Source organism: Chrysemys picta, chromosome 10, assembly GCF_011386835.1.
Source record: "Chrysemys picta bellii isolate R12L10 chromosome 10, ASM1138683v2, whole genome shotgun sequence".
NCBI lineage: Eukaryota > Metazoa > Chordata > Testudines > Emydidae > Chrysemys > Chrysemys picta.
The window spans coordinates 23,181,427-23,193,825 of record NC_088800.1 but is presented as its reverse complement, the minus strand read 5'-3'; the positions used below and the strand labels follow the sequence as shown (position 1 = coordinate 23,193,825).

General features: G+C 40.1%; 1 protein-coding gene across 11 annotated transcripts in view; it reads left to right on the top strand.

Annotated features, from left to right (window-relative positions):
- The window catches only part of MYO5A (myosin VA), a 195,094-nt gene that overhangs the window by 142,023 nt on the left and 40,672 nt on the right, over nucleotides 1–12,399 (top strand). For all 11 annotated transcript variants that reach the window (XM_008172285.3, XM_065559444.1, XM_065559442.1 and 8 more), the window contains 7 exons: nucleotides 848–1,009; nucleotides 2,091–2,188; nucleotides 2,573–2,659; nucleotides 2,757–2,865; nucleotides 7,945–8,156; nucleotides 9,111–9,267; nucleotides 11,952–12,191. In XM_008172285.3, the coding sequence (XP_008170507.2) occupies nucleotides 848–1,009; nucleotides 2,091–2,188; nucleotides 2,573–2,659; nucleotides 2,757–2,865; nucleotides 7,945–8,156; nucleotides 9,111–9,267; nucleotides 11,952–12,191 (1,065 nt within the window). The remainder of the gene's footprint in view (nucleotides 1–847; nucleotides 1,010–2,090; nucleotides 2,189–2,572; nucleotides 2,660–2,756; nucleotides 2,866–7,944; nucleotides 8,157–9,110; nucleotides 9,268–11,951; nucleotides 12,192–12,399) is intronic.

Sequence of the window (12,399 nt, the reverse complement as noted above, 5' to 3'; positions counted from 1 at the left end):
ATCAGTTCCTTCTGGGTTACTTCTCAGTCTCTGTCTCTGGGCTAGAGCCCTCACTTCCAGGCTGCTTCCCTGGAATCCCCTCAGTCTCCTGTAGGCCATCACTCAGGGCCTTCCACAGAAGCCTGCCTCACTGTCTGTGGTTTCACACTCAAACTGAGTTTTCAGCCCTTTTAATGAAATCACCCAGCTAATCAGGACCAGCTGGGGGAAGCAAGGGGGGGTGGGATGGCTAATGTGACAGAGATATGCCTGAGCCCAATTACCCTTAAAGGCATTGCCAACCTGTGACAATGTCACAGACTGGCTGAGCTGTGAAGCTATTGCTGGCTCTATGCACAAGACTCAAGTCAAGCCAGAATTTGACGCTAAGACACCCACAAATACAAACAATTTTATCATTAAATCAGCACACGCTTGCACACCTCACGTTGATCATGCATGTGTGTGCTCTGTCTTACTCTGTCCCATCTCCCCCCCACCAAAAGAAAAGAAAACTGTTTACAGAAAATAAGCTAGGATTCTAACCATCTTAGATACTTATAGAAGATAATACCACTCATTCTTTGTACCTCAGCATCAGTACTCTGCCATTTCCATCTGAGGATCTTAAGCGGCACTATAAATAATCAATTAAGCCTAAAATCTGTCTGAGGCAGACTAGTACAATTATACCCATTTCTAGATTAAATGGTTTGTTCACTGTGTCACGGTCACACAGCCACTCAGAGCTAGGAAAAAGAACCCAACATCCTCCTCCTCAGACCCCTGCATGACCCTTAGACAGCACTTCTTCCCTTCTAGAATACTCACCCCCTGATTCTGAGAGGTAACTTGTTTTCTCCACCAGTTTAAGATGCTGTCAGAGTTGTTTCAGGATGAGGAGAAGGCCCTTAGTCCCACCTCAGCAACCCCTTCAGGTCGCACGCTGCTGTCTCGCACTGCTGTAAAACCCGCCAAGGCCAAACCAGGCCAAGCAAGCAAGGAACATAAGAAAACTGTGGGACATCAGGTGAGTTGAACCAGTGACTATTTCTATTAGAATAATCTTTTCCCCTCCCCTTTTAGTGTCTTATTGGGCTCATACTGTGCAGCGGTTTCTTGTGATCACTGCTCAGGAGTTTTGGTTCAGATGGAAAGTCACCGTCATGGCTCTCAGCAATAGCTTCGGTTTATCCCACTACCTTTTTCTTTTTAAGTGTTGGGGAATCTTTAGCTTCCATCAGGCATTGCCAACAAACAGGCAGTAGGACCTTGATTAAGGATGGGATACCAGGATTGCTAGAATATTGATAGAAATCTTCAGCAAAAACTATGCAGTCCATGTAAGAGAAGTAGGCTATGTTTGAGCATGTATACTGCTTTAAACTTTTTGTGTGTGGAGTACCTCATGTTCACGTATGATACTTTCATGAAGACCTGCTCTCCCAGCCTTGCATAACCACGTAAGAAAGCAGCAGTTTACTGTACACAGTGATATAGGATGGCTGCTCTTAAAAAGGACTTGCTCATCTAACCCAGATAGTAACCATTAGGATTGCTTATAGCTTACAATTTGGACCGCATACAGTGTTAGTAAAACACACAGGGCCAGATTGTCAAAAGAACTCAACTCCCAATCTAAGTGACCATGTTTTCAAAAGAGTTTAGCATGTTGGATTCTGAGCTCCTGAGAAAATCTGATCCCTGGTTACCCTGATTTTTCAAGGGTTCTGAGCTCCCACCAACTTCACTTGAAGACAGTGGGAGTTCAGCACCTCTGAAAATCAGCTTGTATGGTTGCATTTGTCATAGGCAACTCAAGCATTTGTGTATTGTATGGCAATATGATTGCCATTGATTCCACACGAGTGTTGCAGTGTATATGAATTGCTTCCAAGAACCACCAGAATTTATAGTATGGATGCATACACTGGGGCAGCACATAACCAAACTGCTCTATTGAAATTTGGCTTTATGTTGGATTTTTCTAGACAACCTCTTTTATCTAATACAAAAAGTCCCCATTTGAGATCATTTCAAACAAGACTGAGTTTCATCGTATTCTGATTTCCCTTCTCTCTCTCTCTCTTTTTTTTTTTTTTTTTTTACAGTTTCGGAACTCTCTTCATCTGCTGATGGAAACCCTTAATGCTACAACTCCACACTACGTGCGTTGTATTAAGCCCAATGACTTCAAGTTTCCATTCACGTACGTTGGTTCATAAATGGTCTCTGAGAACATAGTACACATCACTCAGGAGTAGAATAGTATGTCTTGAAAGCGTCGGAATAAACATAATAATAACAGCTGTTTGGGGCTGGATGGAGAGAAAATGATCAGCTGACTGCTTTGTATTTCTCCTTTATGCTGTCTGAGAAGGATACCCACAATTTCATGATTTTCCATTTTGAATTTGATTCAAAACTTGTGCTCCTAAGGAATCTGTACTCATGACAACTTCTTTGACTGAAATCTACTAGTTTGCATTTCTAACATTGTCACCATTTCTGAACTTAGGTTCTCATACAAAACTTGGCTAGAGCTTCACTTAGAAAGTCTGCCATTTGACAGATGTTTTGTTTTCTTATATAGGTTTGATGAAAAGCGGGCAGTTCAGCAGCTCAGAGCTTGTGGTGTTCTGGAAACTATCCGGATCAGCGCAGCTGGCTTCCCCTCAAGGTAGGTTTGCCATTTTTCAGATTGTTTTCAGAAGAGGCATTTTCATTGAGAGAGGTTTCCATTATATGGCTAACACCCTTTCTGTTTCTTGGTACAGGTGGACGTATCAAGAGTTCTTCAGCCGCTACCGTGTCCTGATGAAGCAAAAAGATGTCCTTAGTGACAGAAAACAGACATGCAAAAATTTGTTGGAGAAGCTGATTCTGGTAGTAGAATTGTAGCTTTTAAAACCTATAAATTAGGGCTGTCAATTTAATCGCAGTTAATGGACGCAATTAACTCAAAAAAATTAATCGCTATTTTAATTGCACTGTTAAACAATAGAATATCAATTGAAATTTATTACATATTTTGGATGTTTTTCTACATTTTCATATATTCTGTGTTGTAATTGAAATCAAAGTGTATGTTATTTTGATTACAAATATTTGCACTGTAAAAATGATAAACAAAAGAAATAGTATTTTTCAATTCATCTCATATAAGTACTGTAGTGCAATCTCTTTGCTGTGAAATTGCAACTTACAAATGTAGATTTTGTTTGTTTTGTTTTTGAGTGCAGTTATTTAACAATGTAAAACTTCAGAGCCTACAAGTCTACTCAGTCCTACTTCTTCTTCAGCCAATCGCTAAGACAAACAAGTTTGTTTACATTTACAGGAGATAATGCTGTGCTCTTCTTATTTGCAATGTCACCAGAAAGTGAGAACAGGCATTTGCATGGCACTTTTGTAGCTGGCATTGCAAGGTATTTACATGCCAGATATGCTAAACATTCGTACGCCCCTTCATGCTTCGGCCACCATTCCAGAGGACATGCTTCCATGCTGCTGATGCTCATTTAAAAGAAAAAAGTGTTAATTAAATTTGTGACTGAACTCCTTGGGGGAGAATTGTATGTCTCCTGTTCTGTTTTACCCGCATTCTGCCATATATTTCATGTTATAGCAGTCTCAGATGATAATCCAGCACATGTTGTTCGTTTCAAGAACACTTTCGCAGCAGATTTGACAATATGCAAAGAAGGTATCAATGTGAGATTTCTAAAGATAGCTACAGCACTCGACCCAAGGTTTAAGAATCTGAAGTGCCTTCCAAAATCTGAGAGGGATGAGGTGGAGCATGCGTTCGGAATTCTTAAAAGAGCAACACTCCGATGCAGAAACTACAGAACCCGAACCGCCAAAAAAGAAAATCAGCCTTCTGCTGGTGGCATGTGACTCAGATAATGAAAATGAACATGTATCAGTCTGCATTGCTTTGGATTGTTATCGAGCAGAACCCGTCAGCAGCATGGAAGCATGTCTTCTGGAATGGTGGTTGAAGCATGAAGGGACATATGAATCTTTAGTGCATCTGGCACGTAAATATCTTGCAATGCCAGCTACAACAGTGCCATGTGAATGCCTGTTCTCACTTTCAGGTGACATTGTAAACAAGAAGCAGGCAGCATTATCTCCTGCAAATGGTAACCATCCTTGTTTGTCTGAGCGATTGGCTGAACAAGAAGTAGGACTGAGTTGGCTTGCGGGCTCTAAAATTTTACATTGTTTTATTTTTGAATGCAGCTTTTTTAAATAATTCTACATTTGTAAGTTCAACTTTCATGATAGAGATTGCACTACAGTACTTGTATTAGGTCAATTGAAAAATACTATTTCTTCTGTTTTTTTACAGTGCCAATACTTGTAATCAAAAATAAATATAAAGTGAGCATTATACACTTTGTATTCTGTGTTGTACTGGAAATCAGTATATTTGAAAATGTAGAAAACATCCAAAATATTTAAATAAATGGTATTTTATTATGTTTAACAGTGCGATTAATCGCGATGAATTTTTTTAATCACTTGAAAGCCCTACTATAAATATTGCTTGGAATCCTGAATTATACAGAGAGTTTTTAAAAATGTGTTGCTCCCGCTCTACAAATTTGAAAATAGTCATACGTTATTATTAGTTGATAGGGACTTCAAACAGCAGCCAATACTAGTTTAGGAAATCATAGTCTCTCTGAGTGTTCTATTGTTTGCTGGATTGGGTGACATTCACCTTTCTTTTTGAAGCTTTAGATAGAAGCATCGGGCCGTGGCTGCTATTAAAGATCAACAATTCTTTTTATTGTCAAATAAAAATGGGATGTTGCTTCAGTGAGTGTAAGTCACTCCAGAGTTGTTGTGTGGGGGATGGGGGGGTTGATTCTCCGGTCTAGCAGGGGCTGGGAAGACAACAATTTTAAGCCCTGGTGGATGGAGAGACTGCCTCACTTAATTTAACAGCAAGTTGTATTAACCTTGGGGGTATAATCATCCTGAGGATTCCAATATGCAAGAGTCTCTCTTTCCTCTTCCAAACAAAAACCCTTCCACCTCCTTAACAGTTTTCAAGTACTTAAAAGGTTGTTACAAGGAGAAGGGAGCAAAATTGTTCACCTTAACCTCTGATGACAGGACAAGAAGGAATGGGCTTAAATTGCAGCAAGGGCAGTTTAGGTTGGACATTAGAAAAAACTGCCTGTCAGGTTAGTTAAGCACTGGAATAAATTGCTAGGGAATCTCCATCATTGGAGATTTTTAAGAGAAGGTTAGACAAAGACCTGTCAGGGATGGTCTAGATCAGGGGTGGGCAAACTTTGGCCCAAGGGCCACATCTGGGTGGGGAAATTGCATGCAGGGCCATGAATGTAGGGCTGGGGCAGGGGGTTAGGGTGTGGGAGGGGGTGCGGTGTGCAGGAAGGGGCTCAGGACAAGGGATTGAGGCAGAGGAGGGGTGTGGGCTGCACGAGGGGGCTCAGGGAAGGGTTGGGGTGCAGCAGGGGGTGCACAGTGCGGGAGGGGGCTCAGGGCAAGGGTGAAGGGAGGAGTGCAGGAAATGGTGGTTCCCCGTTCCTGGCCCATGGTAGCTGCGGGGAGAGAGACCCACAGGCAAGGGCAGCGTGCAGAGCCCTCTGCACCCTCTCCCCCATGGGCTGCAGGGATGTGGTGCCGGCCGCTTCCGGGAGCGGCACAGGGTCTGCAGCGCCACGGGGGTGGCAATCCCGCGGGCTGGATCCAAAGTCCTGACGGGCCGGATCCGGCCCCCGGTCTAGATAATACTTAGTCCTGCCCTGAGGGCCTGGAGCTGGACTAGATGACTTCTCAAGTTCCCTTCCAATCCTATGATTCTATGATTCCTTAATTCCACTTAGCACTGTGAGATCCTGCCACTTCCCTACCACCTCTCAGCTGCCTCCTTGCCCTGGTTCTCCTAAACAGAGATGCTCTGTGCAAGCTCCCTTACGGCTCTCATGCATGTAGCCTGTTTCCAGCCTAGGGGAGCAGTGGTGAAAATAAACAGCAGAAGAAGGAGACTTTCCAGCACAGGAGAGGCAGGACTAAGAGTATTGACCCATCCCTGCTCCCAAGTGTGAACAGCTCCCCCTCTTCCAGTACAACACCAGCTGCTGGCTCCCCTTCACATTTAAGAATTAGCTATTACTTAAATCTTCTGCATATAAAACAAACAAAATCATTGGAGTTACATAAGAAATTACTGGGGTTCCTGGGGATTAGCCAGTATACTAAGGGTTAATGCACAGCACAGACAGGCTCCAAAAGAAGATCTCATTTATTTCTCAACCAGAAGGTGGTTAATCATAACTCAGTGCAAGGTATAGGTGAGGAAAAGTAAAAGCACACAGATGACTTGCCATGGAAATTAAAACCAGAAAGCCACCTAGCTGGCTGAGGGTCAGAGTCAGTATCAAACAAGCATAGAATGCAGTTTATGTTTTCAAGATTCCATTAAATGCACTTGTGTGCATATGCTATCCATATCATGCGAATAGATTCCTTTTCTTGTGTATTATTAAAAGCATTCAAAGCAATAGGAGCAGGTGGAGCTTTCAGCTTCACTTCCTGTGCTTGCATACTGACATCAAATAACAATCAATAGTACCTATTAAATAGTTGAGGTTATTGCTTCACCTGTGTGTTTGTGTGTAAATTTCAAGTCAAAATACACACACAAGATTTCATCCTGTTTTTCCACCACTACCCATAGCCCCTCCCCCCACCTTCCTTCCTCGCCCTCCAGGTGTGCTGCAATCATCTCGACGTGCTCTGTCCGTTATGCCTCGTTGGTTTTATTCCATACACAAGTTTGGGGGAACAGATATTTCCCCTGGGCTAGTACGGTTGGTTCTCAGGCTAATAGATATCAAGTCACCTTTTCAAATCCTTTCTAAAACATTTGTACGCTGTAATATAGCTTAAGACTGACTGTTGAGGAAGGTCAGATATCAATTTAAATATAGTTATTTTAATTCTCATTTCAATTACTGATTTTTTTCCCTCTCGTCTCATCAGTTTCACCAGTGTTTTTCCTCAGTTTCATGAGAAATATCAACTGTTCTGATCTTTGTAGCCTGAATAGAAACAAGGCCCTTTATGTTTGGTTTATATTTTATTTAAAATTTCCTGGGTGTATATTGGTGTTTATTACAAAGTGGGTGAAAATTGTTGTAAAACTTTACTTTCCAGTTTTTTGGGGTAAATATTGGGTTTAATATTGGGGGATGGGAGGACAGAAAAAAAGTAACAAATAGAGAACAGTAAGAGTATTAAAAATTAAAAGCAGTGTTTTTTTAATCTATGGTTTATTTCATGAACTGTACATTAACTGTCCTTACATGTATGCATGTCTCTTCTTCTATATTACCTTATTTAACAGACAGTCTTACATTTACACTTAGACTAATTTATTATTAACATACACACCTCACTAATGTAATGTATTGATTTTCTTAACATAATCAGTATTTTCATGCACCTGAGTGGTCCAAAGTTTGGGTGAAAATCAGATTTAAAATAAAAAAGAATAGCTTTTGTTAAACCCAGGGATTTTTCAGTAAAAACTGATAACAAAGTGCCTTAAATATAAGCCATATTTGGCAAAGGAAATATCAGTCTTCAGTTCTTACACACATTTTTAAAAAAATAAAAACTTTTTTTCTGGTTCAGAAAATATTTCCTGATAGAATAAAGTTGTAACCAATCCTCACATATATATTATTCCTTAAGATTCCAATTCCCTAACCCTGCTAATTCTACAAATTTATGCACAGAACATAATAAGGTAAAAAAAAATCAGCTTCCTTAGCTAATGTAAGTACAGATTTAGCTGAAATACTAAATGGGTAGTTTTACCTCTTTACTGACTCTGCTTTCAATTCAGCCTTTGTGTCTTCTTTTTTTATCCACTATTGTTTAATTCTGTTACTGATCAGATATTTCCTCTGAAAATAGGACAAGGATAAGTACCAGTTTGGTAAGACAAAAATATTTTTTCGGGCTGGTCAAGTAGCCTATCTGGAAAAAATAAGAGCAGATAAGCTGAGAGTTGCCTGCATCCGCATCCAGAAGACAATCCGAGGGTGGCTGATGCGAAAGAAGTACCTGCGCATGAGGAAAGCAGCCATCACCATTCAGAGATATGTCAGAGGGTACCAGGCACGATGGTAAGTAGCACACTTGGGGACACTTGCTCTTACATCAGTTCACCTTCCTCTAACTAGGTCATTTAGCTGTGAGAGCACCTTCTGTCTCCTTGTGCTGATCACTAGGAATTAGTTTTTCAGTGTAATGAAGGAAATAGACTAGAATGTGCATTCCTCTAAGAGAAGTACCTGCTTGTTTTGACCTTCAGAAAGATGTAGCTATTTCCCAGCTGGATAACACCTAAGAGCAGTCCATGTTCTCTCTTTGTTAGAGTAGAGAAAAAGTAGAGTGAGGCAGTCAGTCTGCAGGTGGGGTGAGGCAGGACTCTTGCTTAGACTGAATCCTGACCTGCCCTTTTCCTGCCACGAAACCTTGTTAACTTTCCACTGCCCTTCTAATGTGGCCTCTCTCTCCAGTAGTGAAAACTTATTCCTCAGGCCAGGATGCAACAAAGGGGAGACAGGCTAGCTAGGAGTAGATGGCTGATGTGGGTGATGAGGGAACCAGCTGGAGCAGGGAAGCAGGCAGATACATAGGTGAGGTGGGAGGGAAAAGGAAAGGAATTAAGTTGGGATGCTTTTCAGTGGTCTTGCAGGAGGTATAAGAATTAAGGGTAGACCTGTTTCTGTTGGGGAATGAGTTAGGGAAAATTGATTAATGGAAGCTGCTTTAAAGAATGAAGGAAGGTGATGAGAAACTGAGAAGAGCATGTCAGTTCCCCAGTGCAATTTTCTGAGGATGAGTAAACTCTACCTGGGGCTTTTAAGGGTTAATTTTTTAATTTTCCCATGCTGCTGTGCAGTACAGTAGTAAGCAAACATTGTACCATTGACAGTACTGCAAATAATCTAGAGTAGAATATGTAGAAAACATAGCTCTTAAGAAAGAGGGTAAAGTTATAGGACTGGGAAAATGTTATTCAGAGGTTATAAATAATAGATGTAAATAACATTTCCACCATTTTTCTTTGCCAGCTATGCCAAGTTCTTGCGAAGAACCAGGGCTGCCATCCTAATTCAGAAGTTCCAGCGCATGTATGTGGTTCGCAAAAGATACCATCTCATGCGAGCTGCCACTATTGTGCTTCAGTCACTTTTACGAGGTTACATAGCAAGGAACAAATACCAGAGGGTAAGAAGACCCAGTGTTTCATTATTGCTGTTTCCAAGCACCTCCGGGTTAGCCCATTCTGAAGTGTTTCCATGCGCTCTAAAATGTTTGTGTACAAATTGTCAGACCTTAAGGCACACACTCAGTGCCACTGCATGGCCTGAAATAAGATACTTGAAAATATGAATAATGTGATACAATGGTCAGACAGCCAGTCATTATGAGTCCAAATTAATATTGCATGCACAGATGACTTAGTAGCTCTTCTTAATCCCTAATTTCTGTGATTCTGTCAAACTCTAAAAGATGATTGAGGATGCTGATTTTGATATTAGTGAGCTGTTGTCTGATAGAATAGAAGATTAAAGCCCTGGCTCTCTTTTTGTTTTTCACTTTTTTCATTTACTTGTGCTGATCTCAGTTTGGTGGGAGGTTGATAGAATTCTGTCCTAATTATGATGAGATGACATTAAGTGACTATGTTTAAAGAAAAATTAACTGCCCTCATTTTAGAAATTAGGCTTTGCTTTTAAATGTTTACAGGGCTGGAAGCAGAATTACTGATACATTGGGATTTTGTGAGTTATACAACATTTTGCACAGCAATTCTATCTATAAAGATTGCTTTGCATTGAGTTTTTCAAAGGTCAACTCATCATTCCCTGAGAAGTTGTCCTACAGAGTTGTACTTCTTCTCAAGTTTGTAGATGTAAACATAAAAGCCTGCCATTGCTTGTGTTTGAGATGCTTGTCTTCTATTGATCAAAAGAATTGGACTGAAGGAATTTCTGGACATTTTTAGATTTGTGTTAAAGAAAAAATGTACAAGTATGCATACATGCTTGTGTGTAGGTGCACACATACATACACCCATGCATATATAGTATATCAGTCTAACATATCATTAATGTGAAGGTTGTGCAAAGGAACGATCAACAGCCAGAAATGCCTGAAAAGTAATATTTCTCCCCCTGCACTCAGCCATGTTACACATCCTATGTATTTTATGGTGTACATTATTATTATTTGTTTTGTTTCTGCTAGCATTCTGAGCACTGTAATCCAGGTTTTATATTACCATTGAATATAAGAATATTAAAACACTGAGTCTTTTACTAGCCTGACAGATGTTTTTCAAATATACATTAACTTCAGAAAGTAATGAGCTTCCTCATAAAACTGACAGGTACATCGCATCAACATATAGGCTAAGAGCCATCCCCAGGATATGCAGAATAGATGAGTCAACAATTCTAGATTCCTGAAATTGGTTGAGTGACTCTTATACACAATTCCTTTTCTACAGTACAACAACATTTTATAAATCTGTCACATTCCCTTGTTGAAGATATGGCAAATTACTTCTGAAGTCACCATAAATCAAACTTACCTGTCTAAGGATGGTTCTGCAATTATGGTTAATTATTCTCCTTAGTAAGCACAATTAGAAATTACCTATTATAAACTCCTCCCATCACAGATGGAACAAATGATAAATGTAAGACAGATGCATTGATGTGAAGGAGGAATTTTATTAAGGCCTGTGATCCTGGAATGGCTGCAGGAAGAAACAGGCTTTGTTTGCAGTCCTGGGATTATAGATTGTGTAGTTGTCCTCCTGTGACTAATTGACAAGCTCTCCTTACAGATCACTTTGGTCCATAATGTATGACACACACGTTACCCTATAGAAGCTAAACCCTTTAGTTCTAACATTTTAGAGCTAAACTCTCTCATCCTGTGGAATTTAGGATCTCCAGACCTTGGAAATCACTAAAGCATCCTTAGTTCAACTGTCCAAAAAGTAAATAGAACATTTGTTTGAATGTGAAAGATTGGTAGCTAAAACAATGATAACTTCAATTCTGACCCATTTTTCTTCAAACCTGAATTGTTTTTATATTTTAATAAAGACTGTCAAGCCATGTTTTGAAATTTCCACTATCAGCTGTTCTGGAATTAGGAGGGTGCAAAATTTCTAATTGGAATAAATGGGGAGGAAAGCATTCCTTTAATGTTTGCAGAACTTCCAAAAAGCTGCATCAATTTTCTTTGATCTTTAGCCAAACAGTAAGCATGGAAAAGTATTAAAAAAAGTTTCTACAAGTTAGGAATAACTAAAGAAAAAAAAAGGTGTGTGTGTGGGGGGGAATGGAAATTGGAATTCAACTTGATAAGCTACTACCAACTGTTGAATGCAGAGGAGGTTCATGTATGTGTGTATATATTTGGAAGATATGTAGGGAGACTAAACAATAAGTTGCTGAATTTACCCATCTGTCCATGTACCAATGACTTTAAGTGGCCTTATAATAAAAGGGTATAGTAAGAGCAAGATCTAGTCATCCCTAGAACTCTAGGGATGGATTTAATGTTTTGTTCATAGGTATTCTATATTCTTGTAATTAACAGGGATCTCGCATCAATACAGAGGTCCCCAGTTCCTTCCTTCCATTCCTTTCCCTTCATTTTAGCTTTCCCTCGTTTTTTTTCCACATCTTCTTCCCTTGCTCCTTAGGTTAATTTATTTTATTTTTTTATACTGATTCCTTGGTCCTCTCCTGCTGCCCTTCACCTGCAGTTTCTCTTTTCAAACGGATGTGTCTCTAGTTATTACCTATGTATCTCTCCTTGCAGAATGTTGTTAATTTTGTATAAATACAGTGTGTGGCTTTTTCATCTAATGTTTTTGTTTTTAAACATAGATGCTTCGAGAGCACAAGGCCATTATTATTCAGAAGCACGTGCGGGGCTGGCTGGCTCGTGTGCGCTACCATAGGAGCTTGAAGGCAATTGTGTACCTGCAATGCTGCTACAGGCGTATGATGGCCAAGAGGGAACTGAAGAAGCTGAAGATAGAGGCGCGCTCTGTGGAACGGTACAAGAAACTCAATATTGGGATGGAGAACAAGATCATGCAGCTGCAGCGTAAAGTTGATGAGCAGGTAAATGCTCCAAGAGTGAATGGTCAGAAGTCTCTCATCATCTGCCTCAATATTTGAACTATGGGCAATCATTGGAAAAATACAGTGATTATTGGGAGCAGAATTTTTCTTTAAAAGGAATCAGTTTTCTTCTTTAGTTAGGAGAAATATCTCTTTCCATAGAGGGGAGAGTGGATCAGTCTAGATGTGAATCAGTAGATAATGTACC